This window comes from Trachurus trachurus (genome assembly GCF_905171665.1).
Source record: "Trachurus trachurus genome assembly, chromosome: 15".
Taxonomy (NCBI): Eukaryota; Metazoa; Chordata; class Actinopteri; order Carangiformes; family Carangidae; genus Trachurus; species Trachurus trachurus.
Window position 1 is genome coordinate 9,195,000 of NC_139906.1, and position 25,091 is coordinate 9,220,090.

Here is a 25,091-nt window from a genome sequence, read left to right on the forward strand (position 1 = left end):
CCTATGTGAAGAATCATAAATCAAGGGTCAGGTTTAGGGAGTAGTGGTCGTCTCTTTTTTTTCTTTTTCTTTTTTTTTTTTTAACAAAGCCCTTGAGGATTTTGATTGGTCCACTGACCAGCCAGGGGTGGGGCGGGGTGGCGGTGGGGGGTTGCTTAAGACACACAGGGAGAATAACTGAAGCTGTCGAGTGAACCAATGGGGAAAGCTGCATCATCAAAGTGAGATAAACGATGACAGAGGCAGTTAACAGACATGAGGTTTCACTGAGGGCGGTACCTATGGTTTTTTCTTCTTCTTCAAACTCTATTGCAAAGTTACGATTGACACGTGACGGTGGCAATCTCATCGGTGGAAAACCAGGTAACAGATTTCCACGGTTTAAAAAAAACAACAACACAAACACACGTAAGAGTAACCTAGATATTTATGCAATGATAGTAGTTTCTCTAACAGTTTTAAACGGTAGAGTGGCCATTGTGTCCTCTCAGACGTGGCCTTATTAAAGGTAAAAGCAACACTAACCCCTTTCTTGATTCAAATTAGACCTTAAATCGTTTACATCTACAGTATAAAGCAACAGAAAGAAGAGGGCCCGTTCAGGAGCGCATGGCGTAACCAAGACATTCAGAAGGAAAGTAGTGGAGCTGTAATGTATGTTCAGCTCTTTGTATTTACATTTCTAACCTCAGTGATGTTCAAAACCGTTCACGTCATCAAACAAAGAGTCTTAACTCAGCATTTTCTACAGGCTGGGAGAGAGCGAGGGTCTGAAAGACCTGCAAATACCAAAGCGAATCCCGTCCCACGCGGGGTGGCGGCAAAACGAGAGGCGTTTTTTTTTTTTTTTTTTTTTCTTCACAGTACTTGAGACCATCTCTCCACAACACACAAGCACAGAAACACACAGTCACACGCACCATCAGCACTCGCACAGTTTGTCGTCATTAAAACAGTTGTGGCGATATATCCGGTTTCATCATGATTGTGTTTGTCAGTATCGTCTGTTCATGCACGTACTGTACATACTCATACAGTTACTCTGTCTCTTCCTGTCTCACTTGTGCCTGTTACTTTTTGCTGGACGCCAGAGTAGCACTGATCCAACTGGAGAGGGAGGATTCATGAGGGGAAAATGCTGTTGTTGAGGTCGCACATCCTCGCGCCTGTGATGGTTGCTTCTCATTTTGATTATTGTATAGTTGAACCAGCTGGGAAATGTTGTGTGTGTTTATTTCTGTGTTTGTGACTCTGGGGATTAGATTTATGTAATTAAATCAGGCGAGGGTTTAAGACAGCTTGATTAGTTTGGATTTGTAGGTCAAGAAAAAAAAAAAAACGTACTCCACAGTTTATTCAGTTCTCCACCATTTTTCCATCTTCTGAGCCATTTTCTCTAGGTCCTGTGATTTTCCTGTTTGCTGTCGTCCTTCCATGTATCCGTACTTCTTCCCCTTCTGTTTTAAGATGCTTTAACGCATCCTCCATTCCTTCATCTGTACATCCATCCATTCATCCGTCAATCAATCTATTGCGTAAAGGGAGGGAGTGATAGATCAGTGAGACAGCCGTAATTTCCAAATCTATCCATTCACCCACCTCCCCCCTTGGTTTTCTTCCTCTCCATGCTCTCCTTCTGTCCCACCCTTTTCCCGTCTTCACCTCCTGTCACCTTAGAAGCCCTGGATGTGGCAGTAGGCTTCCAGTGAGGAGAAGAGGATGTAGAGGAGCCACAGGCTGACGAACAGCATGGTGGTCAGGACCTTCGCAGTCCGGGGCCCGCCCAGCTCTCCGCCGATCTCCGGCCGCCTTCGGTACATCAGCGTGCCGACGCAGACGAAGGCAAAGATGGTGAAGAGGGTGACGGAGAAGGCCAGCCTGCCAGGGTCCACCCTGAACTCCTCCCCGCGGCTTTGATGGTAGATGGCAGCGATGGACCACGCCACCTGCCAAACACCATCACAGTCAACTTCAATAACACGAAATGCAATGAGTGCTCACAACAGCTGCGACCACACCGGAAAAAAAAAAATGGGCGTCATCATCATAGAGGGAATAGATGGCTGCCACTTCACGGGGTCATGCAACTTCAATCACACGTCATTGTAATAACATCTCAGGAGCAGGATCACACAGATTTAAAGACAGCACTCGTGGCAGCAACATCTTCATTTCTACAAATACACGATAGTAGTAACTGACATGGCAGCATGACAAGCAGCGCTGCATTTACACTAGCAATGAACCTGTCAATCACGCCCCCTAGATGAGCCAGTACTCACCCCGATGCCCAGGAAAACATTGACAGCGTTGGAGCCCGTCACGTTACCGATGGATGCGTCTGCATACTGATCCTGGATAGCGGCTACCTTACTGGCAAACGTATCTGGATGGAGAGAGGAGTTGCAAAGATCAGATTTGTGTAAATAATTTCAACAGATTCAATTCAGTGGATGTGTAAACATTTTTATTATTATTGCAAACGGCTGTCCAGGGATATAGGATTGTGTTTTTAAAAGTAATCTGGCTCCATACTGTCAAATCTTACACTGTATTACATGTTTTCATGCTCTTTAATGGAAATTATTTTGAACAAATAATAATTTATTGTAAGAAACTCTGTTTTAGAGACAAAAAATGTCTCATACAGTGTATTTATTGATTGTCATCCTTTACACTGACAGCAGAGTGTGCTTTACTGGTTGGAGTGGAGACATAGCCTACACAACTGCAGCAACAGAGCAGAAAGAATGAGCTATTGGCTGCCATACAGACTCTCATTTCCGCATTGGCGCTACTGTTAAGTGCTGGAGACTTCATGTGAGACTCTTCGGTCTGTGATTGTGTGTTTAAAACTAATTTCAGGGTTGAGGTCACTCTTTCATCCCTGAGCACCATGTGACCCTGTGCTGGTGACAGGTCTGTTTACAGGGTACAAAATAAAGACATTTATCCCAGTATTGTGCTGTAGCCTATACACGGACGTCGATCTGAGCCGCTGCTGATAAATACCCATCTCTACCACACAGTCATTTGACCCAGGAGCGAAGGCCCATTGTGCTGTTTTCTATTGCAGACAAAAGCCTGACGTTCGCTATTTTCTTTTACCAGTGGACAAGGATATAAAGAATGAATAGATTTCACTTTAAGTGAAACCGTGACCTTTCTCCAGCGCTGACATTAGGCCTGATTTTGTCTTTATCATTTAGTTAATAACAGGAGCCAATGAAAATCTTGATTCTGGTGACAACTTGGCCTTTCTCCTTCTGCCACCATCAGCTACAAACTGTTCTCGTCTTTGAATTTAAACACTAAAGGCTACTATGGAGATGATTAACACTTGGTGGGTGTATTGTAAATTGCTGATTGATTGTTTTATAATGTATCGCACTGATTAATATTAATGTTCAATGATTGGTGATTCAGTGTAAATTAGCACCGTTTGAAAGTAGAAACAGATTTACTCTTGTTTCTTAACTCACAACAGTCATATTTGTGAGTTACACAAGACCAGTGTGACAGGGAAGGACGCCTTTGATAGATGCAGCACACTTATAATTATTAGTACAGAACACCGTGCAAATCCTGTTTTCCACATTCAGACCGGGAACCTTAAATTAGAAACCACAATCTTTAATCCTGTTACAGTGTTCTGTCGCTGGCAGCCAGCGCGGGCCAGATTTGGACTGAGATCAATAAATTACAAGGCTGAATCTCACTTTGCAGGGGCAAACAAATCTTGGCCTGACAACTAATCAGTGCTGCGATGCTTGGTCCCAAAAATTTCCTTCTCTTGTTTCATCTCTGCCAAACAATGGCAGCTTCAAAGGAACAGTTTTTCCTTGCCGTACTAAAAGCAGCTTTGGACTTGGATTCTGCCAAACCTCAACAATAGGGCTCTTTTCTTAAGAGCATAAAGAGCGAGAAAATAGTCAAATGGTCACTCAGTCCTCTCTTCTATTACTAATTTTCTTGCCGTATTCTCCTACAGTACTTAGTGGTTCATGTCCCCTTGCTCCTATGCGGCGGATAAAGCTAGGGGAGATTAGTGCTGAGGAAACAAGGAAATGAAGGAGAAAAGGGAGAGAAAGGATTTTTCTGGAAGCGAAGTGAAGTACCGGAAGAAGGACCGAGGAGGAGGAGGAGGAGAAAGAGAGTTTGGAGGGTGGACGAGGCAATGGGCCAAGGAGAGAGTCCAGTAAAGATAAATGTCCTCATACACCTTAAGGCTTCAAGGACAGGCCTGCTGGGCTTGACTGAGTGTATGTGTGTGTATGAACGCTCGAGCTGAACACTGTGTCTACTGTGTGTTAGTGAACGATGCCACCTGGGTCCAATCTGATGCCATAACTCCACCAGCTGGCAAAGACATGTGCGTGTGCATCAATTGGTCTTTGAGTGTTTGTGTGGCTGATTGAGTGGGTGAGCGCGTGGTTGCTTTCATGTTTGGTAGCAGCATGTGTGTATTTGTATATGTGTGTGTGTGTGTGTGTGTGTGTGAGAGAGAGAGAGAAACAGGTTCCACTCTGCAGCTCCTTCTGTGAGAGTCGGCCTCCCTGGAGAGCTTTCTGCCCTTTTCCTCAGCCGCTCTGTCAATCAAAGATTCTCTCCATCTCTCTCTCTTTCCTTCATCTACCTCCTAAATCCTGCACTCTCCTGCACCACTTTCCCCCTACGGGCTCTTGAAGTGGAAAGACTCGTTGGGGAGCACTCGCGTGCTCATGGCAATCTGGCAACCCTCCTGCACGCAGACAGCCTTTTGCTTGTTGAGGAACATTTGGTCGGAGAGGAAACGCTTATGGTCAATAGGTCATGAAAATAATTATATAGTAGCTACATCATCATCTAATGGTGGAACATCTGAAGATAATCTGAAGGAAGAGTTGGATGACTAGTTCTTGGAACTAGTACATGGAAAAAAAAAACATCTCCTGTTTGTTTAAAATAATATAAAACATATATACATTTTCTCAAACAAATGCCTTCAGATGATTGTTAATATTGATTGACCCTCTGATTGCTTCACAATTATCTGATAAATGAGGTGAAATCCTTCCTTAATTCCTCTCTACAACTTCCAGTGGCCAGTTATTAATTCCACAAAACTGCTAATTTTCAAACCAAATATTTAGTTTCATTACTTTAACATAATTTAATAACTGGAAAAAAGAGAAAACTAATAATTTTTCTTGTGCTCATCTTCACCATCCTCTCCCAGTTATCTGAGCATCAGCTCAATGATTTGTGGCAGGATGTTTTCAGACTCAAGGAAGTTGAAATAACATTTTATTATGACTTAAATGACCTTAATATCCTGGACAATTTTCAAACATGCTTTTTTTTGCAACCAGCAAATCCTCTGAAAAGCAGAGAGCATTTTAGGCCCCTGTCCTTGTGGGTGAATTCTCTCTGTTGCCTTCAGGGCGCCGTTATGCCCTTCCTATTTGTAAAACAAATTGCTTCTCTAAATCATTCGTCCCCTCTGCACTCAGACTTTTAAATTCATCATAGGGTTTTTGTTCTATTCTTTATTTCTTAAAAGCTTTTTTATATTATTATTATTGTGAATTGCCCCTTGTGGGATTAATAAAGTTGTTTTGAATTAGAATTTGAATTCATATACATTATATCATAGTTATAAAGAATTATACTGATAAATGCTCTGTAGATGATTTCCTGGTTGCAGTACTTTTTTCCTCCTCATGTAACAGTGGTATCACTTATTCATTCATGCTCTGCCTGCCTTTGCCATTCAACTTGCTTCTTTGTCTCTTCACACCCTGACACTCCCCCCTGTGCTGCAGTAACCACAGCCCCTCCGGCCACTTTACTCGTCTCCACCCACTTATCAGTTCCTTGCATATATACCGTCCCTTTCTCTGCCAGGGTATCTACTGTGGCTTCCATGCCGTATCCATCCAGCCCTGCTGCTTATCTGTGTTAGCCTGCCTGGCTTTGACCACCTGCCTGTTGTTTGGGTTTCTTCCTGTCCCCTGTGCCCTCGCTGCTCGTCCCTGCCCGCTTTTGTCTGCCTCGTCTGGGTCGAGGTTGAACCGTTTTGAACTTTTGTCTGAGTTGTGCATTTGTGTCCTCCCAGTCCTGAGCCGTGACAAGCTGTTTATGTCAAGCGAGTCCCACGGCGCGTTTCTCTCGGTTTAAATGTCATTCTCGACTCTGTGAGGCCGACATGAAATGATACACATCACACACACTTGAGCTGAATTTTCTTGTGTTTGTAAATCTCTAAACAGTGCCACTCATGTTGTTCTGTTTCCCTCCTATGTGTGTGTGTGTGTGCATGTGTGTGTGAGCCTCGCTAACTGTGATAAACGAGGTTAATCATTATGGAACCACAGCACAGGATGGGTTTTATTAACTCTAATAGCCACAGATCTGGAGGTCTGTTTCTTTGTGTGAGTGTGTGGGCCACAGGAGGTTCTGTTAATAAGACTGAGAGACTCTGAAAGGCTGAATCACTTTGTTTCCATTCTGCAGGTCAACACATTGTGTACAGTATATCCGTCTGTGCGTGTGTGGGTATGTATGTGTGTACTTCTGTTTTTCAGCTGTATGTGTCCATAAATTCAACTGCTACGAAGTGCACACTGTTTGCAAATATTCCATGTTTGAAAATCGGCCTGTACATATATGTTGGTAGGCAATGCATGCAGGTACTGTACATGTGTGTAAAATACTGTGTAATAGATCACTTTCATCCCTGAGGTTTCTAAATAGGAGGACAGAGACCGCTTGAGCTTGACATGACAAATAGCCATATGCTAATAACACATGGTAGCCCTAGTACAGGTGTGTATGTGTGTGTATGTCTGTGTGTCACGCCTATTTCAAGCTTTAATGTGTTGAAAACGTGAGAGCATGTAAGACTGTTTATCTAGTTAATTAAAGGTGCGCATTGGGCATGTTGTATCTCCTGTTCAAACATGTGCTGCATGTATGTGTGTGTGTGTGTGAGTGTGTGCAGACTGGGGCCAGGGTTAAAATGTATTTAACCGGCTCTTGCAGTCATCGGTCATTTCTCATGTTTAGAGGATGATCCATGCTGCTGTCTGCAGACGGCAGAGCTTCGTCTAACAGGCTCCCACATACGAAAACACACTGGAGAGACTGAAAACCACCTGGTCAGTCGTCGTCAAAGCTCTTGTGGCAGGAAAGTGCGTACGCTCGTTTAATCTTTGCTCTTTTTTCCCCCCACATTAATCTTCACTGTAAATAAAATGAATAAAATCTAAATTAATTTGTAGGGTCGTCCTCAATTAAAGAAGGTCTGTTAATAATATGTTTTAATTAATCATTTATTTCAATCATAGTAAACGTATCTCTTCTATCTGCTGTATAGTTTTCAATTTGCCTGCAGTGCCAGTGCTTATTAAAGACTAAAGCAAGTTTGCGAAGATTATCGTGATGCCAGAGATGTGACAATCATTTCCAAGTAATGAACAACGACTAATGGCCCATTTCCCATAATTAAATAACCATAAAAATCTAAAAATGTCTTACTTTGCCAAACCCTAATGGCTGGATTCGCTGACTGATTGAAGAAGCGGGGGCAGATCTCGTAATTCATCATAAACTCAAGTAAAAAAAACAAATTCTTTTTTTTCCCCCCACATCTCACACATCATCATCTTTGTGGAAGTTTCTACACAGATACACTTGCAGCACAGCAGCACACTGCAGCACCTGGGCTTCTTTCCATTTTCTATTACGACCACCATTGATTTTTGTTTTACCTGATTGTTGCATCAAAGTGCACAGACTTTAAAAAGGCTTTTAGATGCAATCACCACTGCAGGGATATACTCTGTTAAGTTGAAGAAGGAAACGGGGGAGGGGGGTTGCAGCTCCTGGTAATAAAGACTGAGGCAGGTAATAGAAAATGTCAAAGTGCACACCCTGGAGGAGATCATTGATGAACGCAGATCTATTCCTATATTTAAGACCTTTGGGTGTTATGAGGCCTTATGAAGCTAAATGCCACACGTGGAGGGAGAGAGGTCTTTGATTAAAGCTGGCAGTAAGTCCAATACAAGGTAATTAAAATGGATGTGGTGTTGAATCAATATCTGCTCACAATACATACCCTGAACATACACATACAGTACACGCACACACTTACCTGGTACAGAGGTTCCCAATGCAACAAATACTACTGCTGTGACTGAGTCTTTCAGGCCCACTGTGCAGCCAAAATGAGAGGCGAGGTCCCCTGCGATGACACAAAAGGAACATAAAGATCAAACTCACAGCATATTTGTTCTGTAAAATAAAACACAAAATATGATGTATGTTAAAATTTCGCAGTCTTCTTCCGTTGTTGTCGTCGTACGTACCGATGACGGCGGTGAGCAGCCCGATCATGGCGATGGAGACGACAAAACAGGCCCAGCCGTTCCAGTAGTCTGTGGGCGGGACGAAGGCGAACAGGACCTTCCAGAAGACGGTGAGGAAGTGCATGACGTAGTCGAAACATGACGGCAGCTTCTCCTCGCCGCACTCCTCGTCGTCATCATCCTCACCTGGGGGAGAGAGAATTTAAATTTAAGACATACAGTAGGTTTGGCTGAATCCAATCCAATGTTACATCAGTGTCTCTCTGTGCATGACGTCCCATCATGGAAAGACTGTCTGTGGAAGATGCCGATGCCTTTGATTAGCTGCAGCTGAACTTTAAAATGCATTTTCCACACAGACTGCATCACATTAAAAGTGTGAACCTCTCCTCGACTGAGCAATAAGAGGTTCTGTGAGTTTATGAGCGCATTAATTCCAGAGGGAAGCTATCAAGTCTAATCAAATTTTCTTAAGCCTCAAACGAGCTGGAGATTGACTATGTGTAAACATCATGTTGTACGTCATGTTGCCTTTTCAGCCACACTTGACTTTATGGATGGCGGTGTAATGACTAATTAGCCATTTGCAAAACTAATGACATTTCCTTCAGCTTTGAATAAAGGCTGTTTTTTAGTGCTAATTAGCAAACATTAGCAATGCTAACACTAAACTAAAAGGTTAACACGGTAAAAACAATTATAGATGCTTCACATCAGGATGTCTGCTGTGCTGAACGGGCTGTGGCTTTTTTTTTAATGTTGTGACTGGAAATCCTGAGAAATAACGACATAGACCAATGAACTCTGCAAAGACTCAGTTGCTGAATGTTTAATATCCATTTCTTTAAATTGAATTTTGCAAACTAGATTAGAATAACAGCAGCATTATATTATAACAAAGCGGATGGAGATACCAAACTTCATTATGTGTATTTATGGAACAAACTGACAAATAGAGATTAAAGAAAAGATGCTGGACACAGGAAATCAGAGCTAATGTCCTCTGTCCATCACCTGAAGAGGAAAGGATTAAAGGACTCGGTCTCGGTCTGCGACTTTCACTCCAGCACCAGGGTCAGAAGTTTAAGTGTAGTGACAGACATGTCCTGTGAAATCCATTATCATTACAGAGATAAAAAAAAACCCCAATTTACCATCACTTCTGATCCATTGTCTGGCAGGTGTGTGTGTGTGTGTATGTGTGTGTTTGTGTGTGTGTGATGTAAGTATCAAAGACTAATCACTGCCTCAGGACATGGACAACAGCCAACCACATACTGTTTGGGTTTGTTGTGCATGTGCATGGTTGTGTGTGCGCGTGCGTGGCTAAACCTGGGGGAAAAGTTGAAACATGACATTCAAATGCGACCCACACATGCACACACATTCACACACACAATTCATAGTCTATGCACTCCTCTCTGTAGTTGGCTGTAGCTCTGCTCCATTTATAAAAAAAAAAAAAAACGAGTCAGATGAATGAATAAAGCGGACTACCTGCTGCTTCAATGAAACGCGCTGACGGGGTAAATCCCAGCCAAAGCCATGATCTCTAATTGATTTCACCCGCATCATTCAGTCACTGCATACTATTAACCTTTCAAGAGCTGCTGATGCATCCAAATGCACAAACACAAACAAGCTAACAACCCTAAACTGAGCCGAGCCTCCTTCTACCACAGGAACTGTCGATCCTGCTGAAGAGGAGGAACTTGTATTCACACATATTTCTTACAAAATGCACTTGATTTTGAGTGTTGTGCACTGTCTTTAAGTTCTTTATATAACTCCCAATAAAGACAGAAGCAGAAATCTTTATTGATTGGATGCACAGTGGGTCATAAAGTAAATTTTGGCTTTCAATATTTTTAGTTTGGAAGAAACCAGAGGCTTAAAAAAGCCTCACTCTCACACACATGCACCCTTCATTTTTCACTGATGGGTAAATTAGTTTCTTCTGAAATGCGTCTTTTGGGACTGAATGCATGAGTGCATAGCCTTGGCAAAAACTGTCATAACAGATAACAAAGCAGTAAAACATCTGCAAGAAAACCAACAAAAAAACAATTCAGCTCCACACTTGAATTGTCTTTGGCTTGATGGTCCCACAACGAGACAGGGAGCTTCAGCTCTGACCTTCTGCAGTAAGCACCACGCGAGCCGGCCTGATATTTAAGTCATTAAACAAAAGTCATGAACCAGATCCAGACTGTGTGTTGTTGCAATTACTAAGTGTTAGTGTGGGTTAACACAAAGATTAATGTACTCTATCTAAAAGGGCCAATCATTTCCTCGGGGGTCGTGCACTTTGTTTAATGTAATTAAAAATAAATGTTCCACATTTAGAGTGAGTAAGCTACTTAGAGCAAATCAAACACCAGTTATAAATGAACAGTGGAAGGTCAATGCAGGGTGCGAGGACCTCCTCCACTATTATGGCTTAGGACACACACACACACTTACACACACATACACACTAGGTAATGAATCCTAAACCAAGACTTTCTACCTGACTTGTGTCACTTTTTCCTTTCAGCAGCCGCTCTCCTTCCTGCCCACACAGTCTGTCATGACTGACTGGAGCCACTTCTCTCTCTCGCTTTCTTCCTCTGGTTTTCACTCAAGTGTTTATATGAGCTCTTTTGTAACAACCTTGTTCTCTTTCTTTTCATTTCCTGTCACTGTATATGGAGGCGTTAATGACTTGGTTCCGCCATAAAACCCATGGGAAGAAAAAAAAAAAACACAGTCTGGAACAACCACAGTGGTAAAATCATAATGCATTGCAGATATGTACTAACGTTTAACTTTCCATCATTGGTCACATTTTGCTGATAACATCTTTATATAACTGAACGTTCTCTGTGACTTTCGTGCTTCATCCCTCTACAACCCTCTGTCACGCTCTAAATGCCGTTGTTAGCGTCTTTGTCCCATTTTCTGGATGTATGCGTGATAGTCTCTGTTATTTATTTGGCGCCTCATTAGTTTCCAAGAAGCCGCTGTTCTCTTAAATACAAATGAAACAGCGACTGAGGAGAAATAAGTCAGAACATAAACATCAGAGGTCAATTGAAATCACTAATGAAAAAGAAATCAATAAACATTCCCATAAACAAAAGTAATATTGAATTTCTATTACTGGAGTATATGTAAAAATAAATTAAAAACCGACTAGAAGTTGGAACAATTTCAAATATTGACACATACTGTATGTAGCCAATACAAATATGTACAGTATGTTTATGTGTGAATGCTTAGACATATAGGATATATTGGAAAAATCCTTCCCAAAGCCTGTCAATATGTATTCTGTTATTATGAATCTAATCTAAAGCATCTAAATATCAAGTATACAGAAAAACAAATGTCAGTAGGAGGCGTATTTCATATATGTTATGAATGTATATGCTCATATGTCCAAAGACTTGGGTATATGAACTTATATAGGTAGCTTCATGGGATGGCATTAAATCTTAATGAAAAAACAAACATAACTTGCCAAAAAAAGAAGAAATAATGTCCAAACAAGAAATAAAAAAAAAATCACATCTATATTATTTGCTGGTTAACATTTCAGGCTAATACGACAGCCGCTAACACAGGCTTCTCTATCCAGAGGCAGCACCATGTGAATGTGCTCGACATAAAGAAAATATCTCTTCCTACCCATGCACACACACTAACACACCCATATCAGTGCTCTCTCTCTTGCCTTCCAGGGGTATTAGTGTGCGCTATCTCTCTCGCTGCTCACTGAGCGTGCCCAGAAGCTGCGTTCTCATAGGTCAGGGCAGAAATGGTCTGCAGCTCTCATCCACAGGCTGCCAGCCAAGCAAGGTGCGTGTGTACACGAGTGTACGGGACCGTGTGCTTGGAGTGATATGTTCTGGGCTCAGGAGACTTGTAGGAATCATTCATACCACACAAACACACACATATCCAGACTCACACACATACAGTAAACACACTGAGGTTTAAAACTGATGTGGCTAAACAAGCTTCTGTGCAGAAAACCATGTGAGCTGCTGCAAAATGACCCTTCAATCACTTTAGATTACAGAGATAGATGGAGAGAGAGGGAGAGGGAGAGGCGTCGTGCAACTAGCCACTGGGCTTTTGCAAAAAAAAAAAACACACACACCCAAGCACACACTGAGATCAACACCAAAAAAGACACACACCCTTGAGGACAGGACAGTAGGCATAGGCACACAAACATTTGTGCAAGTGATACGTGCACAGACTCTAAAATCCCAAATGGAGATGGGAACATCATGCGCCCAGTGCACTGTGGGAAATATATCTCAGACACAAACACATGCACATACACACATACACACAAACAGTAAAGAAACACAGCCTGTCATTCATCCATGCAGCTTCAAACGTAGCCACAGTTGGTGCCTCTCGTTAGCGCTGTTTACATTTGAGCCTCAGCAATAAGCTGCTGTGGTTGTCAAAAATAAATAGAAAGTCACATTTTGAGGGCTTTTAACAAACCGCCCTGCATTTTTGAAGACATGTCCATAATCTTAAAAGCCTCTTCTGTCCTATACTGGTACAGTACGAAACACTCTCCCCTCTCTGTATAGTGAATCCGAGTTTTACCCATTTTCGAAAGAGCTTTCTGGTTTTTCCTTTGACCAAACAAATACCAGCGCACTTCAAACTAAAACACAGAGGTCTTTTTCGTCTTTACTATGACAGCCATGTGACGGATTACGTGTGTGTGTGTGTGTGTGTCACGCCGACATGCTCATATTTATATTCATGTTTCACTGGTCCTGTCATCCTGTCTGTCTCAGAAACACACTCACACACACAGAGTCTGGCTGTCAAACAGACGCCGGAGTCACTGGAGAGCTTCAAATACGACAGCTGACAGTTAGACGAGGCTGAATCTTCACTCAATGCACCGCTGCATTTACTAAAACCATTATTATAACTCTATCATTCAGATACCGTGCAAACAGTGTCATTTTGTCCTGCAAGGACAGAAACGCACACATCCCTCCTAGATGCTTTTGAAATTTGTTCAGTCTCTGCTCTTTTTGCAGTTGTCACGAACAGTGTGTCAGCGACGGAGTCAGCCCGTCCTCTGACAAATCAATCAGTCAGTCAGTCAACAAATCAATTAAATAATCAGTAATTTAACAAGTCAAACACTCGCTCATCATCATCTAAAGGATGGGAGTTACAGTTTGTGCACAGCAGGGGCAGACAGGTGGTGACGTGAGCTGCAGTGCGATAAAGAAGTGTATACTCTGCTGTCACATTTGGCTACAAAGAGGTTGTTGGTCTTTCTTGTGTGTGAGTTTGTGTCAAACACACAAAGGCCTGTCAAAAGTTAATGAGGTCTTGGCATATGTAGAGTTAGCAATTAGCGAGAAGAAGTAAAAAAAAATCCCAACACACAACACAGCACAGCACATTTTCTCCTCTTTGCCTCTTTTATATTCAGGTGATGTTTATTGGCACCGTATCTGAAGTCGGCTTCACCAACTTCCTGGCTACGAGGCCTCTCCTTCTCCTCTGTGTTTCTCTTCGTGCAATGTTTCACTTGAATATACTGCCCACACACACACACACACTACCCTAAGGGTGTGGATTCACATACACAAACACACACAGATACACGTCCATAAATAACACACTCGTACACACACACACACACACACATAGAGGAGCAGGTGATGAACAGTGCAGTGTGGTCCTAGTAATTACAGGGCACTGGAGTGTGGAGTGGTTGCACATCAATCTCTTTCTCTTCCCTTCACTTTTTTCCCCCTCTCCATCCTTACAATGCCTCTTTCTCCCACTCTCTCTCCCTCTCTCAATTTCCTTCCCATTGATTTTTCTCTCTCCATGTTGTTGTGCCTTTGTTTGCACCTGTTCTCTAAAACACACAAGAAGAATATGCTCTTTTCAAACTACGTTGTAAAATATTCTGATCATGGTAGTCGTTGTTTAACGGAACAACTCAATGTTCGTTTTTTCTGGTTTGGCAAAGCTGCTGTTTCCAGTTCAGTCAGTAATGATAAGGTTAAGCAGCCAACGACATGACTGAGACCAGGCAGAGATTGTAGCTGTGGTTGGAAATGATAAGTAACAGTTGGTGGGAGACGGTTTGTGAACAGCTGTATGTGTGAGTTATTGTTTTCATCTCAGCAAGTCACTGAAATACGGTTTCATCTATTTGAAATTGTATAACATTTTTGGTTCTTTTATTGAACTAAGCAGAGGAAGAGGAGTATTTGGATCTTAAATGCATCTTCAAAGCTCCTTGGAGGCGTTGACCACATGTGTGATCACCAGATACAGATGTTGATAGCAGGTCTGAACTGGGCCTTATTTAACTGAACAAGGCTTAATCAGCATGCACATTCAGGTTCAACATAAAAAGTCAGCACTTGCTCCCGCACTCACTTGAAGCTCTTTTATTGTTAAGTCAACGTTTCGGTCTATATACCTTATTTAACTGAAGAGACCTGATGCAGCACCTTGTTTTACAACTTCTTTAACACGCTCCCTCTCTCTCTCTGTGGACAACAGTTAACACAGCATCATGAAAAAATAATGACATTTGACAGTCACCCTTAGGCCAGGAGCATAATTACACCTGAGGACTCTGTGCTATCTGTATATTGCACTCCCAGACACTCTCGCCAGGAAAGGAAAAAAACAGAAAAACAAAAAAAAACAAAACAGCAGCCATTTTCACCATAGAGTGACGATGAATCTTTTAAGTTTACGATTTTATTTTGTTGTTACCCCCTTGCGGCACATGGTCTGTGACTCTGATTTAACACAGAGAAAATCTGATCCCATCATAAGAAGTTGTGTATATGTTATTTATTTAAAGATCAGCACGTTCCGATGACTCCTCCAGCATTTAGCCGTATCCTTTCTGTAAGTAAGACATGTCTTTTCCAGCGCTCACCTATCCCGATAATTGAAACAGACGCCTCTTGCTCCTCGAGAATAACATGTAAATGACAATAAAGGCATTAACGATTCAACACCATGGAGCTGCTGGCTAATGTGCTACTTGACAGGCCTGTCACATACTGTACATGCACAACTGCACATTGATGAACACATAATCTCTCACTGTCTCTCTGTGTTAGATTAACTGGGGAAGAATTCTCCATCAGCCACGCAAACCAGCAGAGAAACACAGACACATGGGTTCAGTGTACACACACACACACACACGCACACAAAAAACACACAAAACACACAACACATCAGCACACTGACATTTCAGAGGGCTTTAATGGCTGGCTAAATGCTGGTCTTTTGCTTTGAGATGAATGTCAGGATCTCGGCAGCATTTTGTGTGCGCGTGCATGTGTGTGTGTGTTTGTGTGCGTACGTTGGTGTAAGTGCCAATCTGGTGCTATGATGCAGTGACCTGTTGGTTAAGCCTTTGGCGGATCTTTAACGTTTCTTTGGTGGCCGCCGTCTTAGCAGAAGCCAGATGATCTACAATCTCCTCCTAATTGCACCGATGAACTGATAAGAAACAACAGATTAATTTTTGAGGCCGAAATCATTTCTGCAGGTTTTTTTTTCCTGGTTTCTCGGCAACGGAGATCTTCAGAAAGTGTAAATGTCTTTGGTCAAAGATGAAGGAATATCTTAGGCTGCTTTAAAGCGATTTTAATCTTGATTTCAAATCTAATACGAGATAAGAGAGAGCGAGACAGGATGAGAGAGTCAGGAAGTGTGTGTGTGTGTGTGTGTGTGTGTGTGTGTGAGAGGGAGTGAGAGATGAGATTAGATGAAGCTAGCTTATCAGTGTGTATTAAATCCACCACTGTATCACTGACAGCCGCTCTGGACTTATTCAAACCCTTGAACCAGCAGTGTGTGTTTGAGTGGATGAGCTGCTAAGTTACAGTGTGTTTCCATTTGAGCTTATTGTGTAAGAATGTGTGTGTGTGTGTGTGTGTGTGTGTGTGTGTGTGTGTGTGTGTGTGTGTGTGTGTGTGTGTGTGCGCAGCATTGCGAGGGCTCAGTTTGCAAAACAGGGAGAAAAAGTGTGTGTCGAGTGAGTCCATGTCCAGCGTTAAGAGCTCAGAGAACAGATGTCTGGGATTATTAGTTGTTTGTCTTGTTTGTAAAGAGACTAATTGCCCTTCATCATATTCTTTTCTTCCTCTTTTCCTTCTCTCTTCCCTCCTTCCAGGCAGTAATCAGAGCTTCTGGATCCAGATCAGCTCATTTTCCTGCTGTGTTGTTGCAAGATTTTATCTCTCCATCAAAATGTCTTGTCTAATGGCTGTTATGTCACAATCCATATTTTTCTCACTTTTGTGTTTTCTCCCCTTTTTTCTGCCTTCCTGTTGTTTTCATTTCTTCGTTCCTCCCTTTCTGCTGTCTATGTCTTCCTTCCTGCTTCCTTCCTTCTTTCCTTCCTGCTGTCAGTCTTCCTTCCTTCCTTCCTTCCTTCCTGCTGTCAATCTTTCTTCATCTCTTTCTGCGGTTTTCTCTGTCCTCCACTCCTTCCTGCTGCTGCGGTTAATTCACTGGTTGAAATGTTTTTCTATCCTTCAGTCTCTTATCTTGACTTTATTACCTTGCACCTTCTTATTCTCTTATCTCCAGCATCCATCCATCCATCCATCCATCCATCCATCCTGGAGGAGCTGACTCTTGTGTGGCCTCATGTCACAGCCACGCTCCCTCATTTCCGCCACTCTGGGTTCAACACATTTGTATTCCACAGGAAGAATAATTAATCTTTGACCTGCCTTGTGTGTTTGGTAATGAAGTGGGGGAGGCAGATGGGAGGAGGAGGGTGAGAGTGTGGGAGTAATGCAAAAAATGGAGTGGTGTAGTTAAGAGGATGGGGCCGTAGAAAACCCACTTAAACCCATTTAATACGACTTTATCTTTGCTGATTACAGTTTATTCAGCACAGATAAGACGACATAAGTCGCTGTGAGTTGAATTATCGTATTCACTGAGTAAGTCTTCGTTTGCAGTGTGGCCACAATCTCTCCTTAAGATTAGCACGATTGAACACCTCAGCTCTTCTTTGGTGTACACAGAAGAACAAGAAACATCTCAGCGGGAGCCTCAAACAGTTTCAAGAGAGAAAGAGTTTTGTAATGTATCTTCTTTTAGCTGCATTAAAAAATACAGAGTCTTTCTCTGTGGGGGGTAAAAAAATCAGCTTTGTTTTCAGGAGCTGCAACAAGGTTATTTGGTGCCACACAAGTTGGCATTGTTCTCACTTCCACCAAATCAGCTGAGCCAAATAAACACTGACAAACATGCTGAGTGTGAAGGAGCGAGAGTGTGATGTAGTAAAGCCCAGACAATGGGACCTGGTGGGAATGATCGCAGGTGTAATTGAATTCAGACTGATTCCAGCTTCCTGTACAGTAGCTCTAATCAAATTTCTGTCTTAAATATGCCGTCTTTGTTGTCGATGTCCAATTACTTATACTGTAACTGTCATAGTGTACCATTAGTTTACGGGGAAACATCCACATCTCTCTCAGCACACACTGCTGATGCTGGCCAATCAATTCTTTCACAGCTGGATGTCCGTCTGACCAATCACCTGCCTGTTTGATCCGTAAACATCCAATCAGCCAATCCGATCCGAATCTAAGACACTTTTGAACTCCTGCAATCCAATCAGCTGCAGGTTTAAAGGCCCCCGAAAAACCAATCAGCCGAGAGTTTGATCTGGTATTGAATCTGATTTAGGTTGTCGATCGCATGTCTCTGTGTGTGTGGCTCCTATGATTTTGCAGGCCTAAGTGTTTTGCATCACGGTGAAACCTCGGTGTGTTCAACTGCTGTGTGAATACGATGTAATGAAGCTGTGTGTGCGTGTGTCTGTGTGTGTGAGGGAGAGAGTGTGTCCGACAATAAAAGCGTATTCTTCAGTGGAAACTGCACTCACTGCCTTTTTACTGTGTTTACCACAAACACACACACACACGGACAAACACACACACAGCACTCTGTCAGCCTAGACAAGCTAATCCCAGATAAGAGAGTGAAGACAGGCCTTTTCATTAATGGCATCAGCTCGCCAACAAAGGCTGGCTGACAGGCTGGCTAACTAAAGCACAAACAAACACACACACACACACACACATACACACACACACAGACCCACAGGATAAAGTTATTTGAAGGCGCTGAAGTGATTGAGCAGTCTGTACACAAACAATGCTCTGACACAAACCCCAGTTTCAAAGATGGCAACAGCAGCAAATTGGGTGATTTTTTTTGGTCCAGCTGTGTTTTGTGTTGTGTGTCGTGATTATCCGAGTTATTTTCATTCACACAAATGAATGTTTTGCTCCGATTAACAGTGTTAACAGTGATTTGCTCCTCTAATAGTTTTTCTACTCGCATATGCAGTTTATGAATGTGTGACCTTGAATCTGTAATGTGCTCCTGAAATAAACAAGCTAGTTTAAAAAAAAAAAAAAAATAGTAATTGTTGGCAGCTTCACACATCCAACTCTGACTTGCAGTAGTCATGAATCCGTCAACCAGCAGACAGGAGGCATGACTGAGCTACTAGAATATTACAAAACTACAGTAACATGTTTAACATTGTATATAATAATAGTAATAAATAAATAAAGTATTGGCTTCTTACTGCATCATTAATGATACAGCTTAACAATACAACTGCTCACATTGACTATTCCAGCAAGAGGTGCTGTTTATAATGTGCAGATGTTTATAACTCAAGATACGATAAGATCACAGCTAAGCTTATTTGAGCTTACCATCTGATGGTCGTAGAACGATCCTCTCCCCTAACTCTTAAAGATATTCTCAAGATAAAAATATGTGAGTGCATTATCTGCATTGCAAGAGCTGTATTTTTTTTTTTTTTTTACAAAAGTTAAAATGTGTCACAACCAGACAACATAATAAAAGCATTGTGGTGCTAAAGAAATGCTCGAAGCCTAGAAATCAAAATACGGTGACTCATGTTGCAATATCTGTCAAAATAAAAACAAAAATGATGCTGGGTTGTTTTTTTTTGCACATGGTTCAGCTCTACTGTTGGATGCACGGATGAAACACAACACAACAATGACGAGCTCCCATCGCTCGAAGAGTTGTTTTCTCGCTGAATTCCTCTTCAGTTTTCCACTGATGAGCTGCTGTGGAATGATCCAACCTCCAGAGGGCAAGTTACCACTAGTAACCAATCAACTGGAAATATTCTGCAGTGAAACAGAAAATAACTCTTTCTAGCTCTTTCTCTCTCTCCTCACATTTCTCTCTCGTCCTGTGTTTCTCTGTCACTTCCTCTTCTATATTTTATTTTATTCCAGATAGCCAAAAACAAAATTCATCACAAGAGCAAAACACCCACATACCGTACATGAGCAAGCTGAATAGCATAGTATACACACAAAGCCACTTCCTCCTTAACCAGTTGCGTTCGAAGCTAAAACATACTATACACACACACTTCTAGTGTATTTGAGTGCAAATGTTTTATTTTTTGACTAATCTTGAAAATTCAATTGTTATTTGTATTCTATTTGTTTCTTTTGTCTTTGATTAATGTGTTGAAATTGTATGTGCTGCCATTCTTGGCCAGGTCTCTCTTGCAAAAGAGATCTTGGATCTCAATGGGAGAAACCTGGTTAAATAAAGGTTATAATAATAATAATAATAATAATGTATTTTTCTTCATGCATGTACTCTCTTTTTCATCATTGTGCATGTTTCACATTGTCTGCATACTCTCCCTCTCTCTCTCTCTGTGTCAGTCTCTGCATAATATATGGACTCTCACACTCTCACACTAGTCGTCCTCATCTGTCACTCTTCAACATGCATGCTCTCTTTCTCCCTCTTCATGGGACATTAACACCATCTTGGCTCATAAAAGATCTCGACACTGACAAGACATGAGTGTTGAATATTCCCATCTTTCTCGAGCCCTGTCAAATACACATTCACACACACACGCACGCACACACATGCACAAGTACATCCCTGACTTTGTGGGAGCTTAAACACACACACACGCACACTCAGTCGCTCCCACAATCGCTCTCCACATAATCTCCCATCTGGTCAGTGTTTGTATGGCCAAACCATCAAACCAAGCCAGTTCATTTTTCCAGTAACCATTAAAAAAAACACGCACACACACACACACACACACACACACACACACACACACACACACACACACACACACACGACCCGATGGCACCATGAAACCAAACGGCCCACTTCATTTTTCTCAGACACAGTTTTTCTCGTTAGAAGCCACTGACCACACATGCATGATTTCTGGTAAATCCAGATATATTGATAATTATGAAAGTGCAGCTGTTCAGACTTACACAACACACACACATATAGCCTACAACACTACACACACATCCATATCTTCAGACACACACACACTTGTCTGTCGGCCTTACCTGCGCTCACAGTGATGGCTTCTATGAACTGGTCTCTCCAGCTGTTGGTTCCAACCAGCAGAGCCAGGTTGGTCTTCTTTATCAGCTTGTCCACCGTGTTCTGCCAGAGGACAGATGGACATGGTCAGTAATGGTTAGAGACACAACACACACCACAGCACAGGATTCATCAAGATGCCATGTTACATCATAAAATCCATTCATTTGTGCCATTTGCTATTTGCTTGGCATGTGATTCCTGCTGGATTGCTTTCATGGCATGAATAACAGGAAACTGGCACCGTCCTTTCAGAATAAATGCATTGTTTTAAAATCTTCAGGAGAGATGTGAAACTAAGAGCTGTTATTGTGGTTGTGTTGGAGTTCATGCAATAATGATACATTGATATTTAAGAAAACAGGAGCTGTCATGATTTGTTTGCACTCAATATTCAAACCCATGACACCATGTTTTTACAGCTGCAGCATTTTATTTGCATTTCCCATGATTCAACCTGGCTGTTTATTTAGAAACTCAATGATGAACTGAAATCACATCATTACAACATGCAAAATTTAACGTCATTTAACACCTCATGTAGCATTTCCACTGGACTGTGCAGTTAAAAGTTCACAAAATAATGCAACACAATTTCATCTCTTTTTGATGTCCTCCCCTCTCTTACTGTATTCTCTCCATCACCCCTCCATTTTTTCCCCCTCATTTGTTTCCTTCCTCATCTCCTTCATTCCTAGGATTTATACACCTTTGTTCTTTTCCTCACAAGAAATACCCTATGACAGATTGAGATAACACTTAAACACTAAGGCTCTCTCTCTCTCTCTCTCTCTCTCTCTCTCTCACACGCACACACACACACACACATCACGTTCTAATTAGTGGAGCGGTGGGGATTGCTCTCTCCTTTTCTCTCCACTTCAGAGGGAAACTGGGATGCTAATTGTGTTGAATGGAGCTTAGGGGTGTAAATAGGGCCTCTCTGCCTCTGCGGACACACACACACACACACATACATACACAACCAGCTTTACTCTGCCTATTGTATGTGGTATAGTTTATTTAACCATTTTGTATTACTGTCTTCCTCATTCTGTGTTATGCCGTTATTTTTTACCTCCTTTGCCGTCCTCTCTATTTCCTGCCTCAGATCATGACACTCAGATGGACCGGTGTGGGAAAATCCAAATGTATTCACTGAATTGTAATGGCAGCAATTTGAGGGGGGAGGAGGGGGACTCTTGCATAGTTGTCAAAAACGTCTTTTCACAGTTGTTTTCTCTCTTCGTGCAGCTCGCGCTCTGCTCATCACCGCGCCAAAGCCTCAGCGAAGGAGACAGGGAGGTAGTGATCAACTTGTGATTCACTCCTCATTCTTTACACCTCTCTCTTCTGGACTGAAGGTGTATTTAGAGCAAAGGTGAAATGAATTTTTTGAAGCAGCACACTTGCATATAAAGTCGAGGTGGGGGGGGGGGGGGGGGGGTAATGTGATTGATGTGAATTCGGCCCCTCGGGCGCCATGAACTGAGGTGAAGGCGTGACCGTGCGAGTGGAAAATGTGTGAAAAATTGGCATTTTCGCCGAGACTTTACAAGTCAACTTCAAAAAGAGTAAACCCAGCGGAGGGAGAGGAGAGAAACTGGAGAGTTCACCTGAGACAGAACAGAGACTCGGTTGTCACAAAAACACTCTACACACACACACACACACACACACACACAGTCAGTCTGTACGTTGCTAATTAGCCACAGTTACTGTCTCTGCAGTCGCAGCTTGGGCTGTTCAGGGCCAAGAAACTGGGACTGTGAGAACCGGCCGTCAAATTAGAGAGAACAATCTGTGGAAAAAAGAGGAGTTTTGTGTTTCGGCTACTGAAAACACACACAAACACCCCTGTACTGAAAACTCCACACACACATCTGAGGATTATGCTGTTTGCTGTGTATGGATCGTTTCATTGTGTCATAATTGGTCGCCATTGGCAATCATCTATTACACCACCTGTGATCACTGAGGTGCCACATAATGATGGGAGCCTTATCTCAAAGGCTTCATACTAAAGAACTGATAAACTTCCTTTCATGCACTGAATTTCTATTTGTCTGTCTTTTGTTTGTCGTATCGACTTTACTGAGATTTTTTCTTTTGTTAAGAGGTTTTATTGTTTGAATCAAATTAACTTTAAAAAGAAACTTTTATCTTCTGTTAATGTTACTTCCCTCTCCCCTTCAGTCTGTTATGTCAGACACTCACACTATTGTACTCCACTATCTGCCAATGGGTAATGGTAGTGCTTATAGGATACCACACACACATATGCACAAACACACTTTAATGTGCAAAACTACTTGACAAAGTATAGCATCCTGTCAAGTGGTGAGCTATTACTGGGTGTTATTAACTGTCTGTCTAGAGTGAGCGTGTAGGTGGAGCGGCAGCAAGGAACATGCATTAGTACACACACACACACACACACACACACACACACACACACACACACACACACACACACACACACACACACACACACACACACACACACACACACACACACACACACACACACACACACACAGTAACATGGATGGTACTGTAATTACATCTACGCTTGCATTAAGAGTCTGTGTGGGAGAGGGAGGGCAGAGATACACAACAATTATGTTTTGTATGTCCTGTACCAGGAAGTTCTCCGAGTGTGTGAGTGTAAACTACTGTGTATTTGTGTTGTTTTTGTCTGTGTCTTTTGAGATATAAGTACAGTAACACGTTCCAGAGACTTTCCAGTGTTTTCAGGCCCCCACCGGTGATTAATGATGCGAGTGCACTGTGTTGACGGTGTCGCCTCCGACCAGGATCTATATTAAAGGGAACTGGAGACGCTGCTCTGCCCTGAAACAGCAGGTTTTTATTTTAACAGGTTCCTCTGCCGCCTCTGTCGGATTAATTAACCTCTTAACGAGACCTAAAAGTGTCGTTCATCATCTCATCTTGCTCCCTGCCTCACCTTGAACTCGTACGATTCCTCTATGATGACCTCCAGTTTGACGTGGTCTCCCAGCATGGGGCGGCCCATCTCGGCGATGCGGCGCTCCTCTTCGTCTTTTCCCGCCAGCGCCTCCTCTTCCTCTTCTTCTTCCTTCAGCTGCTCCTCTGAAAAACACAACACCACAACAGACAGACAGACAGCAGCAGCGTCAGATCAAGCCGTGCAGATGTTGTAGTAGCAGGGATGTTGAAGGTTCTGGGGGATTAACTGGACAGATACACCCGGTAAAGAAAACCCCACAGGATCTCCAGCTTAGAGAGAAAGAAGAGAAGCAGGAAAGTAGGTTTATATTGTCAGAACATGTGAAAGGTGAAAAGCCGACATCACATGTTGCAGCGATTAAAAGCTGAAATGAAATGTGTGAAAACGGTGCGGTAATGCCCGACAAAAGACGCAGGAAACCCTTGTGATTTTTTCTTAACGAACACATGAGACATTTGTGTTCAAAATGTGGACACTTACATCATCAGCCCTATAGGGGCAGTAATTGTCTATTTGTGTCAAGTATTATGGACTGACAGTGACCCATCGCTTTGGATCTTTAAAACTACTTCAGCAAAGTTATTTGTTTTTTGATCATTTGCTGTGGACACAATTTTATATATGTATTATATATTTTTTTTAATTTATTCAATTCTGTAATTTTATTGTATTATGTCTAGATTGTCACATATGAGTGTCTGGACCCCAGCAAGAATAGTCCTTACCAAGGTGAAGACTAATGGGGATCCATAATAAACTAAACTAAACTAAACAATAAAAACAAACCAATCAATAATCACTGTCTCTGACTGAGACTCAGGCTTTTTTCCATTGCCATACACAGCTTCTCACTTTCGTGGTTAAAAGACACTGAAGCTTTAAAATGAACTGAACAAATGGATTCAAATGCACAAAGTGATTTGTCACCTTCACCTCCAGCAGCACCCACCTTTGCTTTGAATTAATAACTAGATATATCTGTGGTTTTAACTTATTTAATTAAGTTTACACTGTTCAGTAATTACAGCAGTCTTATTAAATGAAACGTATATCTCCAGTTCCTCTATCACCTCATTATCCTTGTCTCCCTGTGACCCCCCCCTCTCCATCCCCCCCTCTTCTCTTTCTCCCCCTTTCTTCTTCTTCCCTTTTCTTTATGGTGTGTGTCAGTAATTGAGATTCACTGTAGAAGCTGGGATCAAAGAGAGAAAGAGAGAGAGAGAGAGAGAGAGAGAGAGAGAGAGAGAGAGAGAGAGAGAGAGAGAGAGAGAGAG

The 25,091-nt window shown here is 42.2% G+C and overlaps 1 protein-coding gene across 2 annotated transcripts in view; it reads right to left on the minus strand.

The window, feature by feature from the left end:
* Positions 1-1,673: 1,673 nt before the first annotated feature.
* Positions 1,674-25,091, minus strand: part of slc8a1b (solute carrier family 8 member 1b) — a gene marked incomplete at both ends in the record, with an annotated part of 122,544 nt that continues 99,126 nt past the window's right edge. For both annotated transcript variants that reach the window (XM_083988124.1, XM_083988125.1), the window contains 6 exons: positions 1,674-1,946; positions 2,283-2,386; positions 8,138-8,227; positions 8,352-8,537; positions 20,789-20,888; positions 23,794-23,939. In XM_083988124.1, the coding sequence (XP_083844250.1) occupies positions 1,674-1,946; positions 2,283-2,386; positions 8,138-8,227; positions 8,352-8,537; positions 20,789-20,888; positions 23,794-23,939 (899 nt within the window). The remainder of the gene's footprint in view (positions 1,947-2,282; positions 2,387-8,137; positions 8,228-8,351; positions 8,538-20,788; positions 20,889-23,793; positions 23,940-25,091) is intronic.